The sequence below is a fragment of the Carassius gibelio genome, chromosome B4 (assembly GCF_023724105.1).
Source record: "Carassius gibelio isolate Cgi1373 ecotype wild population from Czech Republic chromosome B4, carGib1.2-hapl.c, whole genome shotgun sequence".
Classification (NCBI taxonomy): Eukaryota; Metazoa; Chordata; class Actinopteri; order Cypriniformes; family Cyprinidae; genus Carassius; species Carassius gibelio.
This window is the reverse complement of record NC_068399.1, coordinates 19,927,424-19,942,298: the sequence shown is the minus strand read 5'-3', so window position 1 is coordinate 19,942,298 and position 14,875 is coordinate 19,927,424. Positions and strand designations below refer to the sequence as shown.

General features: G+C 37.7%; 1 protein-coding gene across 1 annotated transcript in view; it reads right to left on the bottom strand.

Moving 5' to 3' along the window:
* Positions 1-235: 235 nt before the first annotated feature.
* Positions 236-14,875, bottom strand: part of LOC127955889 (high mobility group protein HMGI-C) — a 31,933-nt gene continuing 17,293 nt past the window's right edge. Inside the window, exons 4-5 of the mRNA XM_052553498.1 lie at positions 9,170-9,202; positions 236-3,787 (exon numbers count right to left, since the gene is read on the bottom strand). Coding sequence (XP_052409458.1) covers positions 3,749-3,787; positions 9,170-9,202 — 72 coding nt within the window. The 3' untranslated portion in view covers positions 236-3,748. The remainder of the gene's footprint in view (positions 3,788-9,169; positions 9,203-14,875) is intronic.

Sequence of the window (14,875 nt, the reverse complement as noted above, 5' to 3'; positions counted from 1 at the left end):
ACAACAGAACAAATTAATAATTTGTTGGAATATATGCAGCATAAAAGTAGAAATGCTTGGAAATCTACTGAATTGATTATTTGCATTTTAATCAGCATCAGTTGTGAATGGGGCTTTGTGAAGTGAAAAGTACCTTAAATGCAATATATGTCTCTGTGGATATAAATAAATGTAAAAATGGCACAAAGAATGTAGATAAAGCATGCAGTAATATTGACTTCGTACACAACAATGGTCACAGGCACCTTTTTTATTGTGCTAAATAAACAGGTGGATACGTATAAAGAGGACATTTTTTTTCTAATACGTTTTCTTTTTTGTCCTTTTTTTTAAAACAAGCAAGCAATTTTAAGTGAAATCACAAACAGCAATACTAAGTGAAACAGCCATAATTGTTAGAAAACAAGTTATATCAAGTGAAGAAAGCCGAGAGTAACCACCTAGGGATATTTTTCCATCTCCACAGCTGCAGAAACTACAAAACATTGCATAAATGTAAGACAGCGTTTAAAAAACAAGTCAAATTGTCCAGTCTTACCTAACTTGTGACTGAGAGACAGAGAGGTACAGTCATATAAAAAATCCCCCCAAAACACACAAAAATAAAACTATGAATATATATATTTATATATAAATTTTAAACTTTACGCCGTTCTCTCTGGACTCAGGCACCTGAATTTAAGCAGATAGTAAGTTTGAAAAATGAGGTAACAGGAGGCCCTCTTGGAGGTAGAAAAGTGTATTCGATTGTACTAGAACCTGTTGTCATGAAAATACAACTTCCTCTTCATTAAGACACCCAGAGCTGAAAGCACATGAACAGTGGCTCCTGTGGATACACATTCAAACCAACAAAGGAAGTATATGAACACAATGCCAAGTTTCAGGAGGGCTGAAAGCGGTGCGCCTCAGCGGCCATTATGCGCAGGTCTCACAAAAAGCATTAAAACCGCTGAGGTCGAGCCGAGACACGCCGTCCATCCACTTAAGCAAGCGACTGTTTCATCTGTTGAACTCGTAGGAGAGTAAAGAAGCTGTCCGATTCGAAAACTGACACTTTTACAAGAACTGTAACCATTTAGGTAGTAGCATTACAGTGTTTGAGCAACGTTCAATGTTGGTTTGTGGCAAAAGCCAAGCTGCCGCATATAAAGACGGTCATTACATGCCATTGTAAGTTCAAGGGGCATGCCAACAGTTCCATTAGCTTCCTCTGAGGCTCTACCTCAGGCCCAGTTGAGATTACCATGCTAACTTTTCGTAAGGTTTTCATGGTGACAGGCTGAAAATGTGTATTCTTTCACTACATAAGCACTACATATACATCTGAAAAAAAGAAAAGAAAATCACATTTGTGTAAAGTACACAAAAAAAATGCTAATCAAGTATATCTCAATATCTACTAATTTTCAAAAACATATTCATATATGCAGTATACAAAACCCGAACATATTTTTTCAAACCTGAAAGAACGTTTCAAGTTTCTTTTGTTTTTTTTATGTGATGTGTATTTGTGTGTAGTTGTTTTCTTAGCCGTTTTCTCCCCAAGCTGAATTAAAAATGAAGCAAGATTGTACTTTAAAACTTTGTAAAACAGGATCTTGTGCAGTCCTAATGTCTTTTTCAGTACATTCGTACTGAAAGAAACTAGGCAAAAAAAATAAAAAAAATAATCGTTCCGTTTTCAAGACTGGAGGTAGGTATTTGTCAGCTGATTATTAGTCCATTTTTATCCATTTTTTTTTTTTTTTTTTTTTTTTAAAGGTACATATCTAAATAGCACATATTAACTACAACTATAAATTCAGAGCAACAGTGGAGAGGAAGAAAAACAGAGAAGGAAAAGAAAAATTCATTCGCAACAATATCATTTAGTGTCATACAAGCACTTGATCCTTAGAAACCATTGAGTAATCAGTACAAAATATATATTCAAGTTAAAAATGCAAAACAGACATCCCAGCTGCAGAGACAGAGAGTGTCTAGTTACAAATGTCAGATATATGCTAATGTGAAAAAAAGAAAATGAACTAGAACAAACACAGTACTTTTTTTTTCCCTTAGCTGCATGATTAGTTCTATATATGACTACCAACAGACCTCAGAATTCAATTACCTGCCCGACTCTCTCACAAAAAAAAAAAAAAACCTTTTGCAGAGTGTTCGCCTGCCCTTACGACAAGGTTTGTTTTCAACGTTGGCACTCGCTGCCATCTCCTGCTTTGTAATGAGAACTCTATAGCAGCGCGTGTCTTTTTGAGCTGGTTTGCTGGTTGAAGAAATCAGAGGTAGCTTTGAAACTGTGAGAAGACATTGCATTGGTGACAGCGCTGGCATACGTTAGGATTCGCCAAATACCATTTGACGCTGTTACTGCGATTCAGGTATTTCTGTGTGTACTGAGGTATAGTGTGGTTTTGTTCCTGTGGTTTGGGAGTTTCTTGAGGTTTAGGTCTTGACTGAGTTGATAGATTTCCCTTTCGTTGAATTTGTCAAAAAAAATTATGTTCTTAAAGCTATGTCATACAAGAAAATAAAAACACAATTATGTACATGTATGTTAATTAAGCAAAGCTGAAGTCGCGAAGATATGTACAGTAGAATGACCGTTCTGCAGTAATGCTGAAAACAGTGTCCCAACGAGACATTTTATGTTCACGGTTATCAGTTTGGAAAAAAAATCACCACCAAGGACACAAGGGACATGGGTACGACAGTAAAGGGATAATTTAACCGAAAATAAACATTCTGACATTATTAACATGTTCCAAACTAACTTACTTCTTTAAAACACAAAAAACTGATGTTTTGAAGAATGTTCAAGTTGCTCGTTTCCACATTATGAAAGTGAATGGTGACCAAGGGCTCCAAAAAGCACTTTAAAAGGTACACTATTTCAAACCATATGGCAGCTTTGGGTGTGAAATAAACTGAGATTTAAACTGAAATACTTTCTCAACAACTGTGGTCACCATTCACTTCATTTTACAGAAAAGACCAGCTTAGACATTCTTCAGTATGTCTTCTTTTGTGTTCTACAGTAGAAACAAAGGGGTTTTGGCTGGGTAGATAATGACAGAATATTCATTTTTAGGTATCCACTTGCAAAATGTTTCAGTTATAGTAACTAATAGGCTTTGTTAGAAGTTTTAAGGAAAATACTTTTAAAGCTCACTGTCAATTAAGTGGACAGAGAAGGGAAAATGGTCTTTGGTGGGTCGGTACTTGGGGGGGGGGGTCTTGTGTGAATGGGTGTGTCCATTTAAAGCTCCACCCAGATATATGAAGCACCACATGCTGAATGACAAAACCAGACAGTTTCACCTTCTTCTTCACCAATGTAGCCTGGAAAATCAGTCAACAAGAGAGAGAGAGAGAGAGAGAGTGAGTGTGTGTGTTTGTGTGTGTGTGGTGCAAAGAACCACTGCAGCACATATTGTGTGTTTAACCCCTGCACCTTTGTGCTTACAGCAGTTTTGTGGGAAGTGGAAACAGCAAGGCGGCTCCAATTGTCATCTGCAAGATGTTTGTTTGCATTTGCGTCTTTTTTTCGGGTTACGCTCTGAGGTGTTGTGTGTGTTGATCACAAAACGAAACCAAACCCAAATAAACCAATGAGGAAAAATGAAAATAAACAAACGAAAATGATCAAACGAAAGTGGGAAGGCAATAATGAGTGGTCAAGGCAGTCTTTTCCCTTAGAGAGAGCTGACAGCTGGATGAGGTAGAGGTAAAATCCTGTGGTTGCTTAGTCCTCTTCTTGCTCCGCCTCCTCCTCTTCTTCTTCCTACAAAACACAACAGTGATCGCCCATCAGTCACCACAAAAATACGGCTGCAAAGCAAACCACGGATGTGCATAAAAACATTAGACTGACAGCAGTAAGACGGACTGAAATAGTGCAGTTATTAACATTTATATATATATATATATATATATATATATATATATATTTATTTTTTTTACTATTGTTTTGGTTACAAATGTTCTTTTTCATGAGCTCAGACAGCGAACGTCCCACAGCTGCTGCCGAGATGACCACCACTGAAACAGGAGGAAGGCGGTGAATGGGGGCTGGGGAGACGCTTGGCTTTGGGCACTCTTCAGAATGAAATGGATTTCATTTTCCACATGGCTTCATTTTATTTGGGGAGGCTAACTGACACAATTTATAACCCTCTTCCTTTCCCAAGTCGCTGTGTTGCTCCCATTCAGGGGAAAGGCCGTGGCAAAAGCCTGTCTGCATTATATGAGCCAAACTCCATTCATTAGTGCGGCAGACACTTCAGCTGTGAAGGACCAGCTAAGCGCTACCATGTGTGACATGGGCGAGTGAAAGAATGGAGATGGAGGGGGGCATAGGTTTTTTTTGCATAGGTTTGTTCTAAACATTAAATTAAAAAAAAATCAAAATGATTAAATGACATCCTCATGCATCATCACTTGTTCTTTCATTCCGAGAGCAATTTAAAGGCACAGTTACAGCACTCGAAAAACACTAAAACTTTGATGGAATTCAGTTCCTGGAGAAAAAAAATGTTTTGCCCCCTATAATTAAAACCAAAGTCTGCCATACTGCAATAAAATCTTTTTGATTTACATGCTATCAGAATTTCATCTAACTTGTTGATCATATAAGTATAGATGCAGAGATTTTTTTTCCCCTCAAGTATGGGCACCATATTCTCCTGCATCATGCTATATAAGCTATGAAAGCTTGACATATCAAATATGATACTCAACAAAACAAACACGCTTTCAAAAGTAACTAAAAGTTTAAACTTAGTGTTTGGTGAGATGCTTAAAAAACAGTGACACAGTGGCTAAAAACATTTGTCCTCCAAGAGAATTTAATTGCATATAATTAATCGAGATGGTGTTCCTAGCTCTGCCTTCCGGTTCAGAGATAGCATCTCAGACTACGTATAGATACCTGTGTGTGTGTATGTGTGTGAGTGTGTATGTGCTAGGCCTTCTAGTGCGGCGTAAAGCCATCAGGGTCTGTGCGTTCTCACATAGCAACAAATCAGGCCTCAGTTATGCATTCACACCGTAAACTGGTCCGCACCAGCGAACAAGAGGAGGTGAGCAGAGTCCTAGTAAATGTGTGGAAGATTGTGTGGGAGAGGAATTGTATCTCAAGTCATTGTGTTTTTTTCTTATTAGGGTCTTTTCACTCTGTTGAAACAACATACAACAAACTTCACCATTAAAGGGAAAATTATGTCATCATTTACTCACCCTCAAGTTGTTCCAAACCTGTATAAATATTATACGGAAATATTTTGAAGAATGTTGGTAACCCAACAGTTGACGGTAGCCATTGACTTCCATAGTATTTTTTCAACAGTCAATGGTTGCCGTCAAATATTTAGTTTCTAACATTCTTCAAAATACCTTCTTTTCTATTCAGCAGCCAAAAAATTACATACAGGTTTGGAACAACTTGCGGGTGAGGAAATGATGACAATTTTGGGGTGAATTCCATTTATGCCATTTTCAGGCCAAGTTTGAAAACGTCAAACAAATCATTTGTTAATAGTGAATAGTTCTGATGACAAAAATTTTATCTATGAATATTTCATTTAGATATTTTATGTAACCAGTATTGTATGTTTGTTTTATTTTCATGTATTTTTAATGCATTTTAAAGGGGATTTCACTTTTTTTAACATTAGTCAGTGTGTAATGTTGCTGTGTGCGCATAAACAATATCTGCAAAGTTGCAGCGCTGAAAGTTCAGTGTAAACGTAGATATCGTCTTTTAAAATTCTGTCAGTTTAATGCCTACAAAAACCGCTGGTAAGGGACTACAATGAGCTTCTTCCCAGGTCCGTTATGTCACGAACCCAGATAAACCAAGCGCCAGGGGCGAGGCCATATTTTGCTGCTTTATAGAAGAGAAAAAACTAGGGGTGCACGTAAAAATCGTGATAAAAAATATAATATTGATAATAGGGATGTCAAATTTCGATTATTTCCATGATCGATCGTCGTTTAAATTAACGATCAATTAATCGATTAATCGTTAACCATAATACTGCAAAATGCGTCTATTGCAGGCACGCAGTCAGCGGTATGACAGGATGTGCAAAAGCCACACACACACACAAAACGCTTTCTCACTTGAATTAAAGAGGTTTTAGTCTGAATAAAATGCTAGTAGCAGGATTATAAAATGAATAGATGCGATTATGATCATTTGATAAAATGAAGAGAGCGCGCCATACTTTTGAGGTCATTTTACTTTGTTGACAGTTTCCAATCCCGCACGGAGAACGCTGAACGCGCCTCTTTAAATGGTTTTGTGGTGCTCGTTGTTGTATTTTAAAGCACAATTGCAATGTTTTCAACTGACATTATTGTATAAAATTATCCGAAATGTGGAGCGCGTGTGACTGCGCTGCACATTAAGTGAACTACATCGGCGCTGCTGCACCAAAACACAGTTGCTCACATTAATTTGATCCTGCTGGATTCTGTCCTAGAAAATGTCAGATTTTTAAAAATCCGGCATACAGCGCATTAGATCGTGACAGTGCATGCGTGCACACGAGGATGAGCGAGCGCGGCTTTGGCTAGATTTATTTGGAGGTTATTGCTCATGTCTCATTCGGCACAAATCGAAATGTTTCCATATTCGCAATGTATTTGAATGTTAAACTATTATTTATAATGTAAACTAGGCTTGTACTTAACACGCATTCGCATATAGACGGAAAAGATGATCCTCTTCACATGAGCAAAAACGTCCTTGGCATAACAGCAGAGTGGACCGGTATACTACGGTCTATTTAAACTGACCAGTGTAACCTTTTAATGTTTAGTTGACATTTTATTTTGATAATGAACAGACTGCGATGTAAGTTTGAATCGCTAGAATATACGTGTGCAGCAGGCTCCGGGGCGATCGAAACAGCTGAGACATTAAAAAAATATATATATTTTCCGCAAAAGTGTTTACTTTCATTTGTGCACACTCACAATAAAAACAGAAGATTTGTGCTCTTGTAAAATAAAGCAAACAAACAGAATGCGTTGTCATCCTTTTTTTTTTTTTTTTTTTTTGTGAACTTATGGAGCGCCCACACTTCTGTTTTAAATCCGTTAATCTTAATTAGCCTATTTAAGTCGGATATATTTCGCATAGCCTATTAAAAAAAAAAAAAAAAAAAAAAACATGAAAACAAATTGTTATTTTTATGTTGGGCCTATTACTTAGTAGGCTATAAATTTTCCTTAAAGCATCCCATTTTGTCCCAGGGCTTAGAACCTGTGCCCTAGTCAGGTCCATGCAGAAACTTGTGAACGATGCTCGGCGTCACCGTTTAGTGACAGCAGTGAATGCTCCAGGAATGTGTCGGTCACAGCCTATTAATCGCTGTTTTGAATCCAGCAATTATTTATTTAGAAATGATAAGATCTGATTATGACAAGTGTGGTATAAAAGCTTTGTTTATTAGAGGAATAATAGGTTAACTGGAAAATGTTAGATCGCGACCATGCTTTTGGACCCCATAGTCTTCATTTATGCGGCTTTGTTCTGGTTTGCCGGTTGGTCACGAATTTCCACAAATTCAGTATATTTAGGCATCGTTTCTTTTCCTAAATCTTCATTGTCTAACCCTCTAATTTCCCAGGTTTATTTTATTATCTTTCGCTTTTAATAACTGTTTTCGCATCTCTTACTGTGGTAAACATGGGAAGGGAAATTAAAGATTTCATGAATTAAGAATTCGTTCGATTTATTAATTTGTTCCCTTATTTCACTTAAATCATGGGTTATTTAGGGAACAAAATTAATGAAACATGGACAATTGCCACATTAATAATTCGTAGGAATGAATTAACAAGTTGTAGGAATGAATAGACTATCTGTCCTGTCACTGTGTCCCGCAGCCCTGCAAAGCGCACGATATAAAACAGTTATCTGATGAAATGATTAGTAACTACATTTCTATTGCATTTAATGTTGAAGAACTTTAATGTTGTTTCTATTTTAATGTACTTTAAAGTTTAAATCACATTAAAAGCTTAATTTGTACATTGTGAATGAATGATGATGCTTTTATATATCGTCACCGTCACTCACAGCCGCTCGCACGTGTTGAGTGCGCATGAGCCGCACGCAGCCCAACATTGAATCGGTTAACCGACCATCGATAGCCTTAATCGATTGCATCTCTTATCGACAATTAATCGATCATCGATTAATCGTTGACATCCCTAATTGATAAGCAATATAGAGGACGTCATTGTTAACAATACATCCGGAGCACATTCAGAGCTTGAGGGGCGGGATGTTCAGAGTCAGACGCATTCGAGGCGGTTTAGCCAATCACAACACACTGAGCCAGCTGACCAATCTCAGCCCATCGCATATTTCTGAGGGAGAGGCTTCATAATAACAGGAAATAAATCAAGGCATTTGTCAGAGAAAGGACAAATCGGTGTGGAATAAAGGTAAATTATGTGAAAAATGTTTTTTTTTTTTTTTTTTTTTTTTAACGAAGCATGAACACATGTTAGACTGAACCCCATACACACAATCAAGCCTAGAAAAGAAAATAAAAAACACCCCTTTAATGTATTTTCATAATTTTCGTCATATTCAGCCAGAATATAGGTCTGCAGGCTGCTGTCTTTCTTCAGGAGCACATTAAAGTAGCACAATGCACAGAGACTATAGAGTCGACTCCATTGTTAATACGCTGAAGGAATTTTGACAAGAGAGTAAAAAAAGGGGCAACTCTTCAAAACTAATCCTGTCTGCCAGATTGCATATCCATCTGTGAGGGTACGAGAAAAAAAAGAAAAGACTGGGATTCCACACAAAATGCTATAGGATTTACATTAGCCTTAACCAAGCAGGTCTTTCATCAAACCAGAATTATGCCCCCCTTCCACTCACTTTGGGTTTTTGAGGACTTTGTAAACCCAAACTGCAAATCCTCTTCCTCACACAATCATCCTCAATCTGTTTCTGCAAGCTGCCATGCCCTTCTAGCCAACTGGTCCTTCAGTATCATATATATATATATATATATATATATATATATATATATATATATATATATATATATATATATATATATATATATATATTACACACACACATTTCCATCTGCTGTATTAATTATATGTAGTGCAAAGTTTGCATTTGACATACCTGAGCGGGCTTTTCCTGGACCACTTGCTGTGGCTGAAAAATGAAAAGAGAAACAATTATCATCTGAACGCAATAAATAATCTATATAGTAATCAATAAATAAATAGATAAATACATATATAAACATTTTTAATTGCATGCAATTTTACATTCAGCTGTATTTTTTTTATCAAATTTAAATTAAGACAATCAGAAATCCCTAAAAAAAACATAGGAATAGGAGGACACGTGTCCACATACAGGGCTGTACACAGCAGTGCCTCCACAGTGGCAATAGCGTGGTATACAATGCCCAGATTGTGCCCTACTCGCATTACATCATAAACCCTAAGCGCTGCCACCCCGCAGGAAGTGCTTCTAAGACCGGAGCTTGACAGCTGAGGAGTCCTCCGCTGCTCTGAGAGCCAGGCAAAAATAAAACCCTGAGAGTGTCCAGTGTTTGGAACCAAAGCCAGCCACTGCCGATAGAGTACACACACTCACACCATTTGGGATTGTTGGGAGCAGCTGGTGTGTTTTGTGCCAGCTCTCCCTGGAATGCTATCAGGCTGTAACACAGTAAATGTCAACACCGGATGGAAGCAGGCGAAGAATGCAGCTGGCGATAAAGGGAAATTGGGAAAATGATGCACACATTCCAAATGGGATGGACGGAACACAAATATACTTTTAGACATGAGGAGGAGGAGAATTCCATCACCTTCCTGATTGCACCTATTTACAAACACACGAAATACAAGATGCCACGTGCATTTTACAACTAACAGATGACCCAGGATGTCAAAGCTACACTGTAGGTTACATCACTAATGCTACTATACATGCACAAAAGAAGCAAAAACAAAAGAGCCCCGTAGAAAGAACCCATTTTCTTGTTAGCACTGAACTAGTCACCCTGCACATCAGAAACCCAGACCCCTCTTGCCCTTCTGCCCCTTAGAACAAAAGAGAAACCACAGCCTTGTCTTTCACAAAACCGTTCTTGCTCTTTGAAGTCATTAGTAGCTGACATGCCAAATCATTTCTGCAAACTGAATGACCCCGGAGCTCTTGTGACCTCCTTGTGCTGTGAATGGCATGCACTAACAGAGCAAGATGTACAGTATGCGCCTAAAAAGGTGAAGCTGAAGACCAAGAGGAAACCCAACACAGATTTCACCCATCTTCAGAAAGCTCTCCACAGATCTGCTTTCCACTACAAATCAATACAAACAATCAGTGTCAGCAATACTACTCTCCATAAGAAAAAAAATAATTCTGATACGTGTTCCCTGTACTGTTATTCTGAATCTAGAGTGCCAGAGCAAAAAAAAATTAAAATTAAATTTAAAATTGCACATTTCATACACTGAGTACACTTGGTATATATAAACATGATTAATTATTTTTAAAAATTATTTATATAAATTTATAATAAATGTTAATTTTACTAACATTACATTATATTTAATGTGGTAACAAAAAGGAAAGTACCACAAAAATAAATATAAAATCTTTATTTTTATATACTGTATGCCGTTAGGACCAAATAAGGGGAGGGTATCACTCCGTCGGATATAGACTATCAAATGACATGGAAAAAGATCTCAGACACTATTTGTGTCCCACTGGTAAATTTGGGGTAATCATTTGGAGATACATTTAGCCATCAGGTCCCGGATATCCAAATGTCTAGATAACTTGTGGACAGCTGAAATAAACAAAAAATGAGAGGAATGAAAGAGGCAATGAAGTAATTGCAAAAGCTCTCATGAATCGACCAAGTTCATCACCGTTCATGCATAAGGTGACACGTTTCTCTTTCATCTCACAGCTCTGTAAACTTCATTGTTAAATAGACCTGGTTTTTAATGTAGGGAGTCATGCTCAGTGACCAAAGGGAAATTAACTGGTGTGAGAAGCTAATTATCCTGTGAGAACATTGTCTTTTGTTGTGCATTGAGTTAAATGTTGTGAAACGTGATGTGAAAATGTAATTAGTGACCACTGGACCTTTTTACATACATGTTTCGAATAAAATCCTGTGGGCAAATATAAAGGCTGTTAAAATGCGAGCCATTTGCAGTTACATTTTAACAGCTTCGCTTCCAGCAGGTCAGCTTCCAATGTAAAGGCTTGTGTTTATAAGTGAACAGAAACTGCACTCTGAAAGGTTGTTAAGGCCATTAAATTTTCATGCCAACATGAGAACAGAGCAACTGCTCAAATATTATTTCAAGTCGTGAGTCACATTTAGCGTGCAGCACAAAAACGTGAGGCTACGTTGCAGTTGGCGTGATTAACAATGACCATAATTGTCCAATAGCAATTAAAACCAAAGACTTAACTACATACCAAATATAATCAATTAAGAGTCAACCACTGCAAAAATCCATTCCAGCTGACCACACAAATTTGGATATTGTGGGATGACATGTCCCCTCAATGTCTTTCGTGTTTATAGCTTTGATTACCAATTACATAAATATACAGGTTGATTTGCGTCCTGGTTAAAGAAACGCACTTTTACGAGAAGCTAAAAACAACTTAAAAGGAGATGTTGAAAGAATCTCAAGCTTTTTCTCACTGAAGTGACAGATTAAAGAGTAATTTGCCAGTTAGAGTGAGTTTCCAAGCTCTTAGCGATACACTGCCAACTGGCCTCGGAGTTCACTGCTTGCCACAACCCGCCACATTGGAAACAAGTACTACTGTGAATTATTTTCCAGCCTACAGTGTTATGCATGCCTTGAAACAAGGAAAACGGAGGAAAACGGAGACACCCACCGTGTTCAGGAATGATAACACTGATGAACAGTATCTCCAAAATAAAAAAAAAACAATGTCAAAGCGGTAGAAAAGAATGTGGCATCATTCATTTTTTTCACACAAAACGATATTTTTCACCTTTCGTGTTTTTAAAAAAAGTCATACAGGTTTGGAACGACGTGAAGATGCGAAAAAGTTTTCATTTTTGGCTGAACTATACCTTCATGTGTCTTTAAATAGATAGTACTACATCTTGCTAAGGGCTACTTGAGGTACAATTCCTCCCTTCTCAGTACGAAACATTTGTTTTCCTTAAGAAGTAAAAATAATAAGATAAGCAACATCTTCGACATCCAGTTAAATCCTGTCTGGACTGGCGGCCTCTTTTAAAGTTGTTCTAACCTTGACGACACAATTAGTCAATGTGTTCTCCAAAAAAGAAGAGACGGGCCTGATCTTTCTCCAGAAGATTGCGTTGGTGTACCGTTATGGTTCTTGTGGCCTAGTAAGAAAATGGCACGCAAACGCTTCGTATTAAATACTCCAGCAAATCTGGGCTTTAAATAAAGTTCAAGTACATATTCTGTATTAAAAGGTGATTCATGCTGTTGTAGAAATGTTTTCTTGCTGCCATGGTCTCTCATCCCGCTTTGAATGGAGGGAGGATCTTTAAAAACTATTGATCATTGGAAAGTATGTTTGGTAGACATGATTTTGGAGATGCTTCATTCTTCAAGTATGCAAAGAGGTCTTTGGGCCAGTTACACAAAGAGATTATGTAATGGTTGTAAGTCAGCCTCTGGCACAGGTACCTGGGGGCAAAAAGCTGGGAACGCGCAGCTGCACGTCTCAGCAGCTCCAGAACAGAACGTGCCGGGGCAGAGCAAAGCCAAGCTAGTGGAAGACTCCTGCTCTTAGAACCTGGCATGCCTTACCAAAACCATTCTCTGCGCCAAGAGTCATTTACTAAAAGCTTTACACTGTGGGGAACCCCTCCCTCCTCTTACAAGAAACTGTACTGGAGATATTTATGTCTCTCTCGCATTCATTGCTCCTGGGATCTTTGAATCTTCATCCTATCTACAAAAAAATGGAGGACATCTATATTTGAAATCCCTTTCCATTTGATGTCTTAGTATGAGGAATCTCACGTTGGGAGACCATCCATTTTTATTGCTATTTTGTGTTTTTATCTTCTTTAACAAAACTCTTTGTGGAAAAAAAATGGGAAAATGAATCTGCAAGATGAAGGGTTTCAAAATTGCAGAATTTGAATTTTACACATATCCCACCCCTTGCAAGGTTTTAGGATTTTTTTTTTATTTTTTTTACTGATTTCACAAGCAATCAGTACAAATTTCATGCTTTCAGTTCTGCCTAACCAGTGTTAAGTAAAACTAAAAATTCACTGAAAAATATATATTACTTAAAAAAAAGTCAAAATATAAACATTAGATGGAAAACTAAAGTAAAAAAAGAAAAGAAAATTAGAAATGTTGCATTGCAACCAACTAAAATAAATATGCTAAAATTACTAAAACTAAAGAGAAATAAATTAAAGCTAAATAGAAATCGTTTTTTAAAACTACTAAAAATGGCAATAGCTCATTACAAAATTACTAAAACTAAATTTTTAATAAAAAGTGAAATTATAAAATAATTAATAAATACTACTTAGTATCATATAATTAGTATTAAGACACATTTTACTGTAAATGCTGTAAACTATAAACACCTTTTCCTGCAAAATATATGTATAAAAAAATATAATTCTTACAATTTCTGTAATCCAATCAGTCAAACTTACAGATTTTGGAGGAAAATCGTGCTTGGTGTTCTACTTCATTTGTGGCGGGCCAAAATGTTGCGAGTCCCTATTGTAGAGCTCTTTGCTATATCTAATATATCTGTCTTAGATACGCAGAATAGCAAAATAAGCACAGAAAGTCTACAGATTCTGCCTGAGCCTGTGAATGTCCAAATCTGTACTGTTATGGAGGTGCTTTAACATGGTACGACCCATGAGACCCTTTCCTGCCCATAAGCCGTATTCATTTTACCTGACTGCCTGGTAAAATAAAGAGGGAAAGTTTAGAAAAACGGAATGCAGCTCACATTCGCTTTAAACTTAAACGACTAACATATGTTTTGCGTTTGTGGAGAAAAAAACGCCCTTATTTGAACATAGTCTCCTTAGGGCTGCTGACAAGAATTCCACAAAGACAGGAAACATAAAAAAACACTCTACTTGATTTGATGAGGCAAACTTATCCAAGGACTCCCTCACTAGAGGCGGACCCCACAGACGAGCCACCCAGTAACTGCACCCCCTCCGCTCCCATGAATAAAGGCCACATGTTCTGTTAAACTGGAGGTGGAAGTGGGGAAAACAAGCCAGACATCTCCAGGGTACAGGGCCACAGCACTGGCTTTGTGATCTCCCTTGGAATGCCTCCACCGGTTCGGCCGAATCTGAAAGGATTCCAGGTCCAAGGGCCCCCTTGCCCACCCCACCGCTCACCCGTCCCTTCTCGGACTCCAAATCAAGCACCCTCCCCAACCAAACAGTGCTATGAATGCCACCTATCAGAGCTGAGCTAAACCCTGTGATTAGGGGGAATTTGCCGAAGGGCCCTTTGTAGAAAAGAAAAATGTCTGCCAGAGCAAGGAATGTGGAAAATTCCTGGCAGGACAAGCAGCCTTTTGTTAGGAGGCCTTTTTTTTTTTTTTTTTTTTTGAGTGTTCTGGAGGGAAAGAAAAGCGCAGACAAATTGGATCTGGTCCGTTTAGGAGCCTCTGCTGTTTGAAGTGAAATCAGTTCCCAGAGTTTCTCAAAGGAAAGTGGAAGAGAAGGGAGAGGAGTGGTGGGGGTCGGCACAGTAATTCAGGTTTTTTACTTCAGTTCCACAAAACTTTCCAGGTTTGGTTTTTTTTTTTTTTTTTTTTACTGTTCTTGAG